Raw genomic sequence first — 17,827 nt, 5'->3', positions numbered from 1 at the left:
TGGCCTGCCTTTTCAGCACTGGCTTGGCTCAAAATCCAGTTCAGTGAAGAAGTCTGATTCCAGGAAGGATGATGTTCTCTTCACTAAGACCTTGCATTTAACTATGTGCTATGAACAGAATTGAGATTAGTTTGGCAGTATTGTAATATTGTACTTTAATTGCAAGCTTACTGTGTAATAGGGCAAGGAATCTTACTTGTATGTGAGTGCAAATTATTATTGCATCAGAAAGGAATATGTTCTGTTTGCTTCTCTTTTTTCTTCCTTTGCCTCTTTTAACTTTTTGTCTGGCATTGATTGGAGAAACAATTTTAACAAATACATGTTATACAGAGTTTCATAAGGTTTTGGCATACCAATTAGTACATAGTTGACAAAATAAACCTGGTTATGTTTTTAAGAAACTCTTATAAGGCGCTTGCCATAATACTAGCGATTGTGGAGGGGTGGGAGGATTTTAGAAAACAAAGTTTGTCCTTCCTGAGATGATTAATCAAGTGGATTATGCCTATGTTTGTATCTTTTCTTTTTTAGACAAGATGTGAAATGGAGAAGTATCTGACACCTCAGCTTCCTCCAGTTCCTATAATTCCAGAGCATAAAAAGTATAGACGAGACAGTGCCTCAGTTGTAGACCAGTTCTTCACTGACAGTGAAGGGTTACCTTACAGTATCAACATGAACGTCTTTCTCCCTGACATCACTCACCTGAGAACTGGCCTCTACAAATCCCAGAGACCGTGCGTAACACACATCAAGACAGAACCTGTTACCATTTTCAGCCACCAGAGTGAAACGACTGCCCCTCCTCCGGCCCAGACCCAGGCCCTCCCTGAGTTCACCAGTATATTCAGCTCACACCAGACTGCAGCTCCAGAGGTGAACAATATTTTCATCAAACAAGAACTTCCTACACCAGATCTTCATCTTTCTGTCCCTCCCCAGCAGGGCCACTTGTACCAGCTACTGAACACACCGGATCTAGACATGCCCAGTTCTACAAACCAGACAGCAGTAATGGACTCTCTTAATGTTTCTGTGTCAGCCGCCATGGCCGGCCTTAACACACTCACCTCTGCTGTTCCACAGACTGCAATGAAACAATTTCAGGGCATGCCCCCTTGCACATACACAATGCCAAGTCAGTTTCTGCCACAACAGGCCACTTACTTTCCCCCGTCACCACCAAGCTCAGAGCCTGGAAGTCCAGATAGACAAGCAGAGATGCTCCAGAATTTAACCCCACCTCCATCCTATGCTGCTACAATTGCTTCTAAACTGGCAATCCACAATCCAAATTTACCTGCCACCCTACCAGTTAATTCACCAAACATCCAACCTGTCAGATACAATAGAAGGAGTAATCCCGATCTGGAGAAGAGACGCATCCATTACTGCGATTATCCTGGTACGTGATTTTACCTGGTTAAAGCATCAGTAAATGTGTTTTTTTGTGTGTGTGCGTGCATGCATGTGCAGACCTCTTTCAACCTCAGACTTAAAAATTTAAATTTACATAGGAAAGCATAGTGCTTGACAGTAAAAAAAAAAAAAAAAAAATCACCTACTCATCTACTTTGTATTTTTTGTATCCCAGTCTTTGTCTTGTTCTGATATCTAACCATTTAGTTATCTGTTGCTTAATGTGTTAAACAAACAAAAATATTTATATGGCTAAATTATTTGGGACAAGTTACTTTGGACTATTTACTCTTTGATATTAAATGAAATACGAATTTCTAACATCATTTACAGGTATGCCACAGTTACTTTGCTTAACATAGCAATTTCATAAATTTGCATTTTTAATTCTAAACTTAAGTGCCCTGGTAAGATATTAAGTAGTAAGAGGAAAGTAAGATAAATAGCGAAGTAGCGATTGAGTAGCAGCTAGCCTGATAAAGATACAAGACTTATCTGTAGGGTAGCTTTAAGGATGGTTATAATAGCATATGTTAGTATCATTCTTGAGTGAGATACATGGCTCAAAATACAAATATTAATTGATTATGGAAATGGTGGCATGATGGTTAAAGTGCTTTACTACTAACTGAAAGTCGATAGGTTGAACCTACCAGCTCCATGGGAGAAAAATGTGGCAGTCTGCTTCTGTAAAGATTCCAAACCAAAACTAAACTCACTGCCATGGAGTCGATTCCAACTCATAGTGACCCTTTTTGTGTTTCTAAGGCTGTAAATCTTTATGGAAGCAAACTGCTTCATCTTTTTTCCACAGAACGGCTGGTGGGTTTGAACTACTAGCCTTTTGGTTACAACCAAATGCCTTAACCACTACTCCACCAGGGCACCTTTCTGTAAAGATTTCAGGCTTGGAAACGTGATGGAACAGTTTACTCTGGCCTGTAAGGTAGCTATGAGTTGGAATTGACTTGATGGCAATGGATAATGGGGTAATGAATGTGTAAGTTGCTGGCATATGCTAGTTTATATGATTAATATGGGGTATAATTAATATATTAATTAATATAATTAATTGACTATGGTACGTGATATGGCATGGTGTGAAAAATGTGGAATATAGAAGTATGGAAAATTATAGTCATCTTGGATAATGGTTTAAGATTGTCAGCTCTAGAGCCATTTAAACTTATTTAGAATATATACTATAGTAGATCTTAAGTCACTGATGTATGGAAGTGTGTGTTATTAGTATAAAGCACCTGCTGGAGTATAGCACACATTTTCCATGTGCAGCTTGGCTTGATTATCTGTGTTCGTTCCTGCAAACATGATGCGTAAGACAAATCACTTTGTGCTTTTTTAAAATGAGGTAGTGGGGGAGGGCTCTTAAAAACTTCTTTTAAAACTAAAGCTTCAAATATCTCATCTAGCACGAGAGATTCTTTTAAAGCCAGATTTTAAACACTGAATCATCAAATGTAAAGATTTCAGAAGGCTCTCCAAAATGACAAGCTGTTCTTCCTCTATTTTAGGCTGCACAAAAGTTTATACAAAGTCTTCTCATTTAAAAGCTCACCTGAGGACTCATACTGGTATGTAATTTTCTTGTTAATTCTGTGAGTTGTGTAAATAGTGTAAGTGGTGTTCATCCTTTTAAAAGCCAACACGTGTTTGATCTCTTCTTTCTTCTGTCAACTTTTATTTTTTAATGGCCTGCCTTTTCAGCACTGGCTTGGCTCAAAATCCAGTTCAGTGAAGAAGTCTGATTCCAGGAAGGATGATGTTCTCTTCACTAAGACCTTGCCCTGTCACCTCACATGGAATTAATTACTCAAAAACATAAACAACGGCATTTACTAATGGATTTAAACACTGCAAGGGCACTATTCTTGTCTTGAAGGGAAAAAAATGTAACTGATACAGCTTCTTCAAAGCCGTTTTAAGTACTAAAATTTTTCCTTGTAGCATGTAAAACATAACTGCTTAATACATTAGCTTTAATTTCACCTTTAGCCCAGAATATCTGTGTTTAGCATGTTTTCTGTGCTTGATAAAAGGTGGGGCTGAAATTGTAGGAGTATTGAGATCTGGTGGTCCAAAAATGGGTTGTGGTTTTATAAATTATTCTACACTCTACCTCAGCCCACATTTGATGTGTTTCAGAGACTTCATCTTTATTCTAGTTTGTTTCATCCCTGTCTTAAAACATACTTTGAAGTTTAGCTCCATTCATTTTATAAATATTTGTCAGGCCTATAGCCATCACATTCAAGAAGTGTTTAACCCATTTTGAGATGAAAGTAGGTGGCATACTTTAAAAGCCACCAAATACCCAAAATATTTTCAGGTATGTATATGGTTACTGTTTGTGACTTTTCTTAAAAGAAAAGCCTTAATAGAAACAACTTATAAAATGCCCTTTTTCCCTCTGAATAAATACAGCTTTACCTAAAGTTCAAAGAATAAGTTTGCTAATAAAAGCAATGACCTAGCAAAATGTATTATTCCATCATTGCTATGGAAACCAAAGTATTCAACAGTTCCTTTGAATGGTTGTTGGATTAGTGTGAGGACTTGAATCTCCCCAGGCTAGATGTTACTATGGAAATTGAGTTTTGATAAATGAAGTAGTTATCTCTAACTGCTGCATTAAAAAGTAAAAGCATTTGAACAAAGGTCAGTGCTTCCATACAGCACTGGGAGGAATATGGTTGCAGACATTTGTATGCATGTTAGGAAGTATTGTTTGATGCCCTAGTGATAAATACTACCTATTAAAATCTAAATAGTGTGGAAGATTCCAGGACTTTTTTGGGAAATTGTTTTTAAAGAAATAAATGGGTTATTTAGAACTGAGTTTTTTAGATGTAGACAAGTTGATTTATAAAAGAAAAGATACTATATAAGCAGCCCAAGGTAGAAATTATGTTTATAGTTAAACAAAACGCCCACAGTAGAATTAAGCATATGATAAAAAATCCAACCTAATTTTTCAAAATACAAACGATGTGATCCAAGAAAATATTCTGTACGTAGAAGTACTAAGATCCTTTTACAGAATACATGTTATGTTACAGAAAAGTTGAGATTGGGTCTTTCTATGAATTTTTGATTAAGGAGCAATGGGGAAATTATTTAGAAACATATCTTGTGTGTTTTTTTTTTTTTTTTTGGGGGGGGGGTCTTGTTTGGAAGTCCTTGAGTAGGAGATAGTAAAGAAGGAAACATGTTTCCATAGGGTTAAAGTCTCCTAATAAAAGAGGAGTACAATTGCACATAATGATGTAATCACCTCCTTATTGCAGTGATGTAGTCAGAGCATATCTAAATAGTCTTTCAGCCCCTGTCAGGGTTTAGTGCTCTGAATGCTTATACCTGAGATTCAGGAACTTGACGCAAAGAAATTTAATAGTGGGTTGTCTTAACAATGCTTGTCCTAATAAAAACAAACTAAAAAGACCTAGGCCTAGTTTGGGTCCCATACACCGACTTTTTCACCTGATCATAAACATTGTGGCCTTCAACATCTAATGAGTGAGACTGTGTAATCCAGTTTAATAAAGTTTTGTTTGATAGTCTTTCAAATGCCTTGGGGAGGGTTTGTAGCAGACTAGTTCATCTGGCTAAACTTGTTCTTGTGTAATCATAGAGCATTGAGGTTGTTTTCTCCTCATTTCTAGTTTCCAGACAATGCCTTTTAAAATTACCTGTGCTCTTTCATTGCATCCTCCCCACCCTGCCTGTTGTTTTTAAATGAATGTATCTGAAGCCAGCAAAGGCTGTTTTTTTTTTTTTTTTTGCCCTTCCTTTTAAGGTCCATGCAGATCAAACAGTTTTTATAATTATCTTCTGTCACTTAATAACTTTTTTTTTTTTTCCTATTCCCCCCCCTCACTTGGGCAATTTACTGGGGACTTAAAAACAATTTATGCTAGAATGTAGATCATTTATTTTGATGACATAAAATGTATTAGTTTTTTTTAAAAAATGATTGCCTTTCTATAGGTAGAAAGTAAAGTACCTTAACATTTCTTTGAAATATAATTGCTTTAAAATGTTGAGTTACTGTATGTTTTAAAAATGCAATTAAAACAAAACTACGTCTGAGTTGAGTTCTTTCTTTTAGTTGCTTATTCTGGATTTTTAGATTTGTCTTTCCAAACCACAGACTTTTTTTTTTTTTTTTTTAATTTGGGATGAAAGAGTAGAGGATATCAGTTTCTTGAACCAGAATTCTCATAGTCCTCAAGTTTCTCTAAGTTTACATACTTTGATTTTTCTATTTGGAAAATATATAAATAATAAAGAGTTCTATCTCCTTTGTATTGTTGGACCTTTTACCTGAAACATAATTTGTCTCTCTTCTGGGAAATCACTGTATTTCATTTGAAAACATGCTGTATCTGTACATATGTAAAAGAAGTATATATGTAGCCCTACATAGTCACCTCTTACATGGGTGTGTGTGTTATTTGTTACGTGTGTACTTATACGTATGTATGATGCCTCTGGTTAGAAATAATTATGGGTTATTTTTGCTAACAGTGTCAGTAAGTGGCTTATTTCCAAATCAAAATATTTGTAGTTTTAGCAGCATTGAAATATGAACCAAACCAAACCACACTCACTGCTGTCGAGTTGGTTCTGACTCATAGCGACCTCTCCTTGGGTTTCCTTGGGTTTCCGAGGCGGTATCTCTACGGAAGTAGATCACTCAATTTCTTTCCGAGGAGTAGCTGGTGGGTTTGAACTGCTAGTTTGAACCTTCTGGTTAGCAGTCAAATGCCTTAGGCACCAGGCCACCAGAGCTCCCTTAAACATGAACAGTCAACTAAAATTATGATGTATACAAGGGACTGTACCCATTGTCATCATTAAGTTGCTCCTAAAACATTTAAAAAAAAAAAAGATTCACATGCTAATCTGTTTTAAGGTAATGTGATTGAACTTTTGTGATTCATGAATCAGGTAGAACAATGTACCATAAATTTAGAACTTTTAAAGTTCTGTTATCTCATTAGTGTAACTGGAAAAGTAGTTATTTATGTTCATACATCTTAAGTATGTTTCAATTTCATACTAAAGATTTAAAAATAACTTCTAAGTTACACAGGTTCAGAGTCAGAGGTTAAATGCAGTTGGAAAACATATTAAGACCATATATACACAAAATTTTGCCAGAAATTGAGAATTTTTGTTAATGACTGCCATTGGTTTCTTGGTATGCCCATGAGAGTACCATAAGTTGAATTACTGCTTTTTCATTGGATGTGGGATGTTCCTTGGAAATTGTGGATTTGTTGATGCTTTTAAAAGTACTTTACAAAGAAAAAATTCTGAAAAAATAGATAATAAACTCAATACTTAACACATGTAGATGTGCAGGTAACCTAAAAAAGAGGGTAAATCTGTTAGGAAGTTATGGTAACATTTTTTGATCATTTACCTATCAGTCTCAACTGTCTTGAATGTGGCAGAACATTAGCTGTTGTCCATGGAAAGCCTTTGAGCAGCACTCATGCTTGGCTTTAACATCCCTCAGGCTCAGACTCCATGGATTGGCTCTTCCATGTGCACTGAATGACTGACCACAGATTAACCAAAAAAACAAATAAACAAAAAGACAATTGAAGACATTCCTCACAAAGGAAACTGGAAACATTATATAAGGAACACAAAAATGGAAGTGAAACACTTTGTTTAGTGCTGCATTTTATAATGAGTTATATTCCGGATTCCCTATTTAAGAAAGAATGCTACGTTATGTTTTGGAGAGATTTTTACCCAAGCCTAGTTGTAACAAGGATGTAAATTCCTATGTTTTGCATTATTTGCTCATTATGTAGAACACTTAATTTCCTAGTGGCATCTGCATTAAGAAGGAGCTCTGGGGGCACAGTGTCTAAGGAATTTGACTGCTAACCTGAAGGTTGGGGGTTCAAACCCACCAGCTGCTCTACAAAAGGAAGATGGGGCATTCTACTTCCATAAAGATTTACTACCTTGGAAACTCAAATGAGGGTTGCAATGAGTCAGAGTCAACTCAATGACAATGAGTTTGTTTTTTAGTTTTATGTAATACTTTAAAAAGCATAATCTCTACTTAAAATTTGCTGCTAAATATACTAAGTTTTAATTTCATAAAGTTAACAGCAGTTTGGATACTAAATCCTTAGGTATAAATTTCTGGTCTAGTTCTTTGCTTTGAATTCTACCCATTTTGCATATATTAGGTATAGATTTTGGTTAAAAATACAGTGGTGACTATACAGATATTTTCATTGCATGTATACTTTCCCACTAAAAACGACTCAAAATGTTCTCAACATAAGTAATTACTATTATTTTGATGGAAGTGCAGAAAAGGAATGAAAGGCTTTTAAAAAAAACATGTATAGGAAGGATCTCACTATCTTGGAAAATTGTTACTTGGAGCTGAATCTGCTTTAGACGGAAAATTATATATATAATTAGGGCCTTAATAGAGATCATACAGTTTAGATCTAGAGATAGATCAATATTGGTGAAATGGTTCACCTGTATTATAAGTAGAGCTTTCATGCCCCCTCCCATCCACCCAAAGTCTCACAGAATGACAATTAGCACCCACTGACTTTTGTTTTGTCTTTTAGTCTGTATTTAAATCCTATTCAGAAAAAAAAGCATCACTTTTATCTTGTAATGTTAGAACCTACTAGTTAATTAAACATACTTTTAGTTAAATATTTTCAACATTTTTTTTTTTTTTTTAATTTACTGCTGGGAAATTTATTTTCTATGTTGGTAATTTCAGGCTAATTTTTTTAATTTTAATGTTTTATGGACATGCTGGTTCAGACCCCCAGAAAATATTTATAAGCATGAAAGCTTAGAATCAATTTCTTTTGACTCACTGAGAAGATTAAATTTTGCTTCTGGGATTTAGTCTTTCATCTGAAAAACATTTATGTGGAAAATTGATTAAATACTGTTTTGAGATGATAAAGCTCATCTAAGGTTAAGAATTTAAATTTGATTCAAGAAACATTTTTGACTGATCATTGTGGAGAATCCAAAGGTGGGAAGGAATAATCTCTTGCCCTTTTGTTCTTAATCTAGTGGGAGAAGATAGTTTCGTAAACAGATTACAGAAAGTCCCCAGGTTACTTAAGGACAGCTTGTGTTTGCCACTTAATGTTATATAAATTTTGACCTCAGCTTGAAGGCTTGAGCCAACTCCAACCCCAACCCCTACTCAATTGAACCAGTCCCTACTCACAACAAATTCTTCATCACAGTCACCTTCACTTGCTGTACATGAAGCTTTTAAATCATTGAAAGGGCTTGAGCTTTTACTTGCATTTAAAGTGAGGCTAAATAAGCGTTCCTCTGTACCTGTTCTAACTTACCTGCAGATTTGCTGTAAAGGCACTATTAAAAGTGAATCTCATTCATAACCTGGGGACTGCCTGTGAATAGAATTACTGAAATTGAGATAGAAATAATAAGCTGTGAAGGCAGAGTCGAATATTTTTTAAAAGTAATTTAATCACTTAAAATTTTTGTTTTGGCCCATAGTTTTAGTTCTATAGAATGTACTCCCTATTTACTTGATGACCTACATCTTTTCTGGTGAAAGATTAGAAACAAAGTAATGTCCTACTTTAGTAAGAGTATCTCAGTAGCAGCATTCCTGTTCTGTCATCCTGTATTATTTATATTCAGAGATCTCTAGCAACTCTTTTAAAGGATGAATTTCTGCCTTCTTTTTTAAACGTGTATGTTAAGTAGCTTACTGAAAAATTTTTGACTGCTTTGTAAATGCAAACTTATTTAAGGAGGAGGAGTCTCTTAGTGAGGTCAATCATGATAAATGCAAATTAAAGAAAAGAATACCTAGCTACTTACTCAGTGCTAGAAATAATGAAAACAAGGATTTTTCAGTTTGGTTCAAAAAAGAAGAAAGTAAAATATTGCTTTGATGCTTTTCTGCCACACTTTTTAAATTTTTTTAATAAGGAAAAGAAATTGTTTGGGCTCTTATTACAAGAAAGTGAGTATAAGTAATGACTTTTTGTCAGGAGAGTTAAGAGTTGGTATTTCATTTCATTAACTCTATTAATTGACAGTCGGTTTTCTATTGTTTTTGTCAGGAAACTTAGCAGAAGCAGCATAGGAACCTTAGAGATAAGCTCACTAGAACATAGACTACAGGTGTTAATAACAGCATGTTTATGCCATCCTTACGTTGGCAGTCCAGTGCTTTCTGGAGAAGTCTCCTTGCTGCCTTTGACCAGCACTGGGGACTCTAGTACTTGTTGGTTTTCATCAAGTACAGTTCAACTCTGTAAAAGAAAATTGTTTACATAGATTTTATTTATTGTTGTACAACTTCAGGGTGGACACTAATCGATTTGGACTATTTTCTCCCAAAGAATCTTCAAGTACGGTTCACCTCAGTGTCTGCACATTGATGTGGACACGTGGACTCTCCTCAGTGGTCCTAGGCTGGCTAGAGCCAGGCAGAGCCCCGTTGCAGGTAGAGCCACAGGAAAAAAAAGACAGGATCTGATAGACCCACAAGATGCTTTTCTGTCAAGACTTTGGGCAGACTTGATTGTTCCAAAGATGCTTTCGGAAAACTGTGGCATTTCACCAGAAATTGAGGAGACAGTCTCTGCCATTGAGGAACCTTAAAAGCTAGTTAAGGAGGCAAAATACAGCTATTTGAAGCCTTCAGAAAGCAATAATATATATGCAAGTGCAAATCAATAGTTCACGCTGAAGTTAAGTGATGATGGGGACGCAGAAGAATGGAATGATCTTTTATGAGTTTTTCAGAGATTTTCTGGAAGGGGCATGGTGAATCAGATTTTAAAGGAAGTAATGAGTATAAATTGACCAGTGGGGAGAAAGAAGGGAAATTCTTTTTTTTTTTTATTGTGATTTGGGGAAGATTTACAGAGCAAATTCACTTTCCATACAGCAGTTCACATATACTTTGTCTCATGTCATTGACCACAGTTTACCACAATGCAACAACTCCCCTCCTACTTCCTCCCCATAGTTAGTTACCTCTTCCCAGTGTCCATCCCTCCATACACTCCTGCCCCCTGAGCTGTCTCCCTGTGCATAAGCAGCCAAGGAGGAAAATTCTTACCTAACATTTCCTTTTAATTAATTTCCTCAAAGTGAGCACAATACTGACAGATAGCATATTTAGTAAATATTAGATGCGTTTTCAAAATACAAATCTTAGAAGTGAACTTCCAACTTTTTCCTCTGCTCCAAGAGTAGATCTGCTACAATAAGTTTTAATACAAAGGTTTCTTTAGATGGAAAATTACTGGTAGAGATAAATAAAAATAAGAATTAGCCAAAATTGTCATCCTACTTTATCTGCATTGTCTTAAATAGGAAAAAAATTTTCTGTGACTTTCTTTAATGTCTTGATATAAATATTTTCTACTTTTTCCTTTGAACTCAAACTCCCGCCAAACTCACTGCCATTGAGTCGGTCCCAACTCATAGTGATCCCTTCTTGGGTTTCCGAGGCGGTATCACTATGGAAGTAGATTGCCCAGTCTTCCTTCTGAGGAGTGGCTGATGGGTTTGAACCGCCAGCCTTTTGGTTAGCAGTTAAATGCTTTAGGAGCTCCCACCTTTGAACTAGAAGCAAATACAACATTGAGCCTATTTCAGACTCCAAATACGGTAAGTATATAATGATTGGTAGAAGGGGTCTAATTGAATTGCATGAAAATTTTTGCCTCCTGAAATCAGAGCTCATTTTGAACAACAAGGACTCTTACATTCTAAGATTAGATTATTTTCCACTTTGAAAGTTTACATTGTTTCTCAGACTAGCATATAGATATTAAGTTCCTTTAGGCTAGGGACCAAGACTTATTTGTTGGGTTTTGCAAAGCATTTAATTCACCTCATGTGCTCATTTGTTTACTAAACATGGACTTGAATTCTGTTAGCATTTATCTTTGGTTAAATATACTTGCCTGTATTGTTTTCCACCTATTAGAAAATAAATAGTTTTTGTTTTAGGTAACGTAAACATTTTATTATAGCAAATTTATACTATTTTAAGAGAATTATTTCTCTGTTTTTTTTTTTTTTTCCTTTTTGTAAGAAGAATTAGTGTAGAATATTCTAGGAAAAGGTATGAGTCTACTGACTTTGTTCACTAGACCAAAGAAACCTCCCATTCTGTTGTGATACAGTTCAGATGTCATTTAAAAAAAATCTGTTCATCAGAGGGGAAAATAATAATTTTTTAGGCTGAAAGATTTTCAAAGGCTTACAGTGTTCTGCTGTTGTTTTTGTTATGTGCCATCGAGTCTAACCTCCTGAAATTCTTGTACCTGGGGTGGGGGTATTATGAGTTAGTATTTGGTGACTGCCAGAGTCAGCACAGAGCAGTTTGGGACCCACAGGTCCTGCAGCTTGGCCAGAGAGGGCTGGCTCTGCCTGGGTTGACTGATGCTTCAGACTGTCTGGGGTTTAAGGTCTGCTGTTAGCCCATTAAGTTGTTCTTTAGCTGACCTTCACAAGTGGTTTATAATCTTTAAATAAATTTGAATACTATTTATGTGTTCCTTAAATCATTCAAAGAGAGCATGTTAGTGCTTGCTAATGGAAGATTTAAGTAGGACATTAAGGAAAAGTGGCAGGTCAGGATTCTTAATGTGGATCTCATTGTTTTTGCTTCTAACTCATGGGGTTATTGTGAGGATTAAGTGAAATGATAAGTACCCAGTGCTGCAGTATGTGCTCAAGTAATGTTTCTCATTAATGTTTTTATAAATTATATCAGTGACTTTATCAGTATGGATGGTATGTTTTATGTTTACCTTGAACATTTTTTTCCCCCAAAGATAGGAATTCCTAGTACAATATTCGTCTACTTTTAAAACAGTGAGAAAATAGTACTTTATTTGAGATAATGTCAAAGTTTGTTTTTCATGCTGTACAAGTTGTCAACCTTTTTTCTCTTTGCCTTTGGAAAGTTTCACATTAACAGCATGAGAACTTAAAAATACAGTTGATGTTGAAAGAGCTTAACTAAATATTTTAAATTGGTGGTATTGGAAAGAGATTCTGTAAAAATCCAATTAAACTTTTGAAAGCTCTATCCTGTTGAAATATAACTTAAAGGAAGTCAGTTTGGTTTCCCAGAAGTACTTTGCATAGTGTTTCTGGCTAAGGAAGAAAGGCTTGAGTCTGCTGTTTGGCCAGAAATTGGGTACCAGCTTCCTCTATGATGTTTTTCTTGAGCGGCGTTGACACCTGAACAAATCCCATAGAAACTGCCCCAAGTGGGAAGTAGTCGTCCTTGCTTTTATAGTTAGGCTTGGCCCCAATTACTAAAGTTTCAGACACTGCTAGTATTCTTGGCTGAATAATCTATAGATGTGCATAAATTGAGAGCAAAGCCCAAATGTTTTAGGAAATCTTTAATGGCTACCGTATTTCAACCTATCAGTAAAGTAAACTTTTAAAAATATTGGTATAGTTTATTGCTTCATAGCCAATAAAAATAGTGAACAAAAAGAGTCTAGTGTCCCTTGTTTCTTAAATAAACTCTGAAAATTTAGTCCTCCTAGTCATTTAATTACTAAATTCAGAAGAGTAGAATGATTTCTTTTAAAATTGGGGTACTTCAGGAATTTTTTTTCCCTTGCCTCAGATAGCAGAAATAATTTTCTCTTTCCATTAAATGAAAGCAAAGTATTTAACCAACATATTTGTTTCATGTGATTCATTTTTCTCAAGGAAAACAAACACTTTTGTGCAAAATTTTTTTTTTCTGTTTGGTTTTCAAGGGTGATAGTTCAGTTTACTGTTGTTGCCGTGAGTAGATTCCAACTAATGTCAACCACCCTCTGTGTGCAGTTATTAGTAGTTACATTTACGATTGTTAAAATATTTCCACTAAATACATTTTATGAGAATATAAGCAAGAGAATTATTCTTTATTTTACTTAAAAACATATACAAGAACTGAGATATACATTGTTAAGATGGAGTGATACAGGGACCTAAAAGGGAATTAAAAAAAAAAAAAAAAGTTCATCTTGGTTCAGAGCAAGAGAAGTGAGGGAAAAGGTGCCAAGTGGTAGATGCCATAAGAGTTGAAAGCAAAATCTTTCAGGAAAACTTGATGTACCTCTATTCTAGCCTCTGTGCATCTGTATTTGTCAGGACAGCAATAATATCTTAACTCCAACATGTTGTAGAAATCTCTATTGGTGTCAGACAATATCTTTTTAAAATTTAGGCTCAGTTGAGTGATTGTAAATCCTCCTGAATGTAACAGTGGTAAAACAGGCAGAAAGGTGGATGAGTGTCACTGTGGTATTGACCAGTAATTACTCGAAGCAACTCTAAGGTTCTTTCCTTTCCGAAAGAAACATTTTTTAAAAAAACTTCAGGCCCTTGAGTATGGTTTGGGAGTTTGTTCAAGAGTTTTAAAAAAGGTGTTCAATCAAATGAAACTCGGCAGTAAGCCAACAATACTTTAATATGCAAATTTATTTCAAACTCTCACCCCCTCCAACAAAAAGAAACATTAACAGATTCTTAGAAAATTAAAACATAAGTGCAAGAATTAGTAGTTAATGCTCAGTGAAAGAATTGAGATTTATTTAGGGGAACACATGGCCTTGGTTACATTGGATTAATTAATTCCACAGCAAAATGAATTAAGACTGCATTATAAATATTAAGTGTTCTTGAAAGATAAGCTAGGAAACTTGGGTTAGCAATGAATAATACAGATTTCCAGGGGCTCAAATATCAGTTTATTATGTGAAGAGAGCTGTGAAAGTATAGAATAAGTTAACTGAATGATTGTAGTCTTTTTAGGTGTATGTTGTACATGTAAATTTCACGAGGACAGGCTTTTGGGCGGTGTGTGTGTGGATATATCCTAAGCAGGACTGTTGTGTTTGACATGGAGGTGGATCCGACTCATAGTGACCTCTCCTTGGGTTTCCTAGGGGGGTATCACTACGGAAGTAGATTGCCTGACCTCTCAACCTTCCTTCTGTGGAGTGGCTGGTGGATTTGAACCGCCAGCCTTCTGGTTAGCAGTCAAATGCCTTAGGGACTACACCACCAGACCTAAGCAGGGCAGTACCTGGCATATAATGACACTTGGCAAATTATTTATGGAATGAATTTTATAAAGAAATATTAAGCATTATGATGCATAATGAATTGTGGTTTTATATTCTCTCCTTACCAAAGTAAAGTTAATCAGTCACCAAACTTTCTGATCTGGGTAAGGAAGGAATTTATTAAATTCATCTTAATTTCATTTATTAAATATGAATGCATATTAAAGCATAAAGCTTTTAAACCATTTGCCTTGAAACTTTTTCTGATTTTTATTTTAATCCAGTCTGAATGAGGGAGTGAATATTGTATGTATGCTAGTGTGAATTTCAAGTGCATGATCTAGTAGTGTATTTTGGAGGTCTTGTATTCAAGTCAAGTCGTTTATGTGATAGAAGTTTCCATCTGGCTAATTTTGAAATAGCCAGGAAGGAGCTCTGGTAGCATAGCACTCCTTGGAAGGAAGATGGGGCAATCTACTTCCATAGTGATACAGCCTCGGAAACCCAAAGAGGGGTCACTGTGAGTCAGGTCTGACTCAATGGCAAATAACAACAACAGTTTCAGATAAAAGATGTTGTATGAAATTCCTGTCTAATGCTTGTAATCAAACTGTCCTCCTCTCTGGCTAGATCCTCAGAGGAGAGCAGCCCTATCTTGAGTCAGCCTTTTTGGAAAATCACATGGCTCCTCCAATGTGATCTATACCTGCACTTACCTTAATTTAAGAACAAAGAAGTAGAGTGTTCAAGTGGGAGAAGATACTCTTAAGCTGGCGATCAAAGAATTTCTGTGGAAGTTCATGATCAGACAAGGGTAAAATTTGGTAGGGTACCCTTAGAACACTTGGAAACCTTAGAACACTTAGCCTAACTAAAATGGCTGATACAAGGTTTGGCTTGGACTCCATTTTGTCTTACCTTCACTTCCGTTTCATAGGTGACCCATGACTGTTGACTGTGATACAGGAATTGTATAGTTGAGTTGAATAGCTCCCTCTTGGGTAGCTCCCAATTATTTTCCTCTCCCTGGCCATCTTCTAGCCATTAGTCCTATAATTAGAGTTTGTTAGTGTAGAAATTGTGTTTAGACAGTGATAGCAAAACCACCCAGGGTTATCTAATCATCTCATGAATTTATAGGTACAAGAGTAGTACACAAAAATAAGAACTGGCTCATTTAAAATAGCCGTTTTTCAGTTCTTAAAAGGTACACAAAATATTTTTTTTCTTCATATAGAGGTCATGAAATGGTAACCTCTTCACTAGATTGCTTTGAAAGTATTGTTGTTTAGTATTGAATATAATTCATGCTTTCCCTACTCTCTTGAACCATACTTTAAATTTTTAAATTCTTCTCAGGTAGTATCTGTTACTTCTTTAGAACAGGCCTCATCCCTCCTCTTTGTTCATTGACACAGGTGAAAAGCCATACAAGTGCACCTGGGATGGCTGTGACTGGAGGTTCGCGCGGTCTGACGAGCTGACCCGCCACTACCGGAAGCACACGGGCGCCAAGCCTTTCCAGTGCGCTGTGTGCAACCGCAGCTTCTCACGTTCGGACCACCTGGCCCTGCACATGAAGAGGCACCAGAACTGAGATCCACTGCCCGTGGGGTGCTCTGTCTATGCAATTCATACTGACATTATGCAGTTAATCTGGCAAAATTTTAACTACAAACTTAATTATATATATATAAAAAAAGAAAAAAAAACTGGAAATGTATATTTTGTATATTTGAGAAAACAGGGAATACATTGTATTAATACCAAAGTGTTTGGTCATTTTAAGAATCTGGAATGCTTGCTGTAACGTGTATGGCTTTACTCAAGCAGATTTCATCTCATGACAGGCAGCCACATCTCAACATGAGTAGGGGGGTGGGGGTGGGAGTGGAGGGGTGTGTTTGCAGTGTTTTTACCTAAGCACCATCATTTAATGTGACAGTGTTTAGTAAACAGATGAGTTGGCAGGGACAGAAAGGAGGATGAAGTGTATGTCAAGATTTTACTTGATATAGGGTACTTTTTTTAATACTTGGTAATTCCTTGGAGGAGGTGCCCAGTTTAAGTGGCAATTCACAAATAGCCATTGAACAAATGTGTTTCTTCTATTTTATTTTTTTTAAAATATGAGTTGCATATTTTGCTATTGGAAATTTTGTAAATATGCAAATTAGCTTTATAGGTTTATTACAAGTTTTCTAGGATTACTTTGGGGAAAATCTAATTAGTAATTCATTTGAAAATAAGCATGAACATTTACAGTTAGTATTTGTGGTAAGATACCTCTCAAAATGTTATCAAATTCATTGCTTTAGTGGGGAAGAAATAATCATTCAAATGAACTTAAAAAGCAAATTTCATGCACTGATTAAAATAAAATTGTTTATTTTAAATACGAAAGACATTTTATATGAATTGTGAACTCCAGCTTAAGAAAAGGTAGTTACAATACACAAAAGTTAAACCTCTTACAATAAGCTAAACACAGTATCATGTTTAAAACGAAGGACTTACGATGTAGTTTTCACATGGCAATGTTGAATTTATGATGCAGTTTTCATATACTGAAATATTTGCTCGTGTGGTACTGTTGGTTAAATGCCAATTTATGTGGATTTTGCATGTAATATACAGTGAGACACAGTAATTTATCTAAATTACAGTGCAGTTCAGTTAATCTATTGTTAGTACTGACTCAGTGTCTGCCTTTAAATATAAATGACATGTTGAAAACTTAAGAAAGCAAGTGCTACATATATGCAATATAAAATAGTAATGTGATGCTGATGCTGTTAACCAAAGGGCAGAATAAATAAGCAAAATGCCAAAAGGGGTCTTAATTGAAAATGAAAATTTAATTTTGTTTTTAAAATATTGTTTATCTTTATTTATTTTGTGGTAATATAGTAAGTTTTTTTAGAAAACAATTTTCATAACTTGATAAATTATAGTTTTGTTTGTTAGAAAAGTTGCTCTTAAAACGTGTAAATAGTTGACAGTGTAAATAATTTTGTAAGAGGCTTCAAATGTTTATACGTGGAAACATACATAAAAAGCATAAATCGGTTGCTGTTTTGCTTCTTTTTCCCTCTTATTTTTGTATTGTGGTCATTTCCTATGCAAACAATGGAGCAAACAGCTGTATAGTTGTAGAATTTTTTGAGAGAATGAGATGTTTATATATTAACGACAATTTTTTTTTTTTTTTTTGGAAAATAAAAAGTGCCTAAAAAAATCGTGTTGTGCCTTCCAAAAAAAAAAAAAAAAAAAAAAACAAAAAGCTGGCAAAT

At 35.4% G+C, this 17,827-nt stretch overlaps 1 protein-coding gene across 1 annotated transcript in view; it reads left to right on the top strand.

Moving 5' to 3' along the window:
* The window catches only part of KLF5 (Kruppel like factor 5), an 18,430-nt gene extending 2,299 nt beyond the window's left edge, over window positions 1–16,131 (top strand). The window contains exons 2-4 of the mRNA XM_007948303.2: window positions 535–1,408; window positions 2,955–3,014; window positions 15,953–16,131. Coding sequence (XP_007946494.1) covers window positions 535–1,408; window positions 2,955–3,014; window positions 15,953–16,131 — 1,113 coding nt within the window. The remainder of the gene's footprint in view (window positions 1–534; window positions 1,409–2,954; window positions 3,015–15,952) is intronic.
* The last annotated feature ends 1,696 nt before the right edge of the window (window positions 16,132–17,827 follow it).

This window comes from Orycteropus afer, unplaced genomic scaffold, assembly GCF_000298275.1.
Source record: "Orycteropus afer afer isolate SDZICR_OR568_19922 unplaced genomic scaffold, OryAfe1.0 scaffold00212, whole genome shotgun sequence".
Taxonomy (NCBI): domain Eukaryota; kingdom Metazoa; phylum Chordata; class Mammalia; order Tubulidentata; family Orycteropodidae; genus Orycteropus; species Orycteropus afer.
The sequence above is the reverse complement of the archived record's forward strand: the minus strand, read 5'-3'. Positions and strand labels throughout refer to the sequence as shown.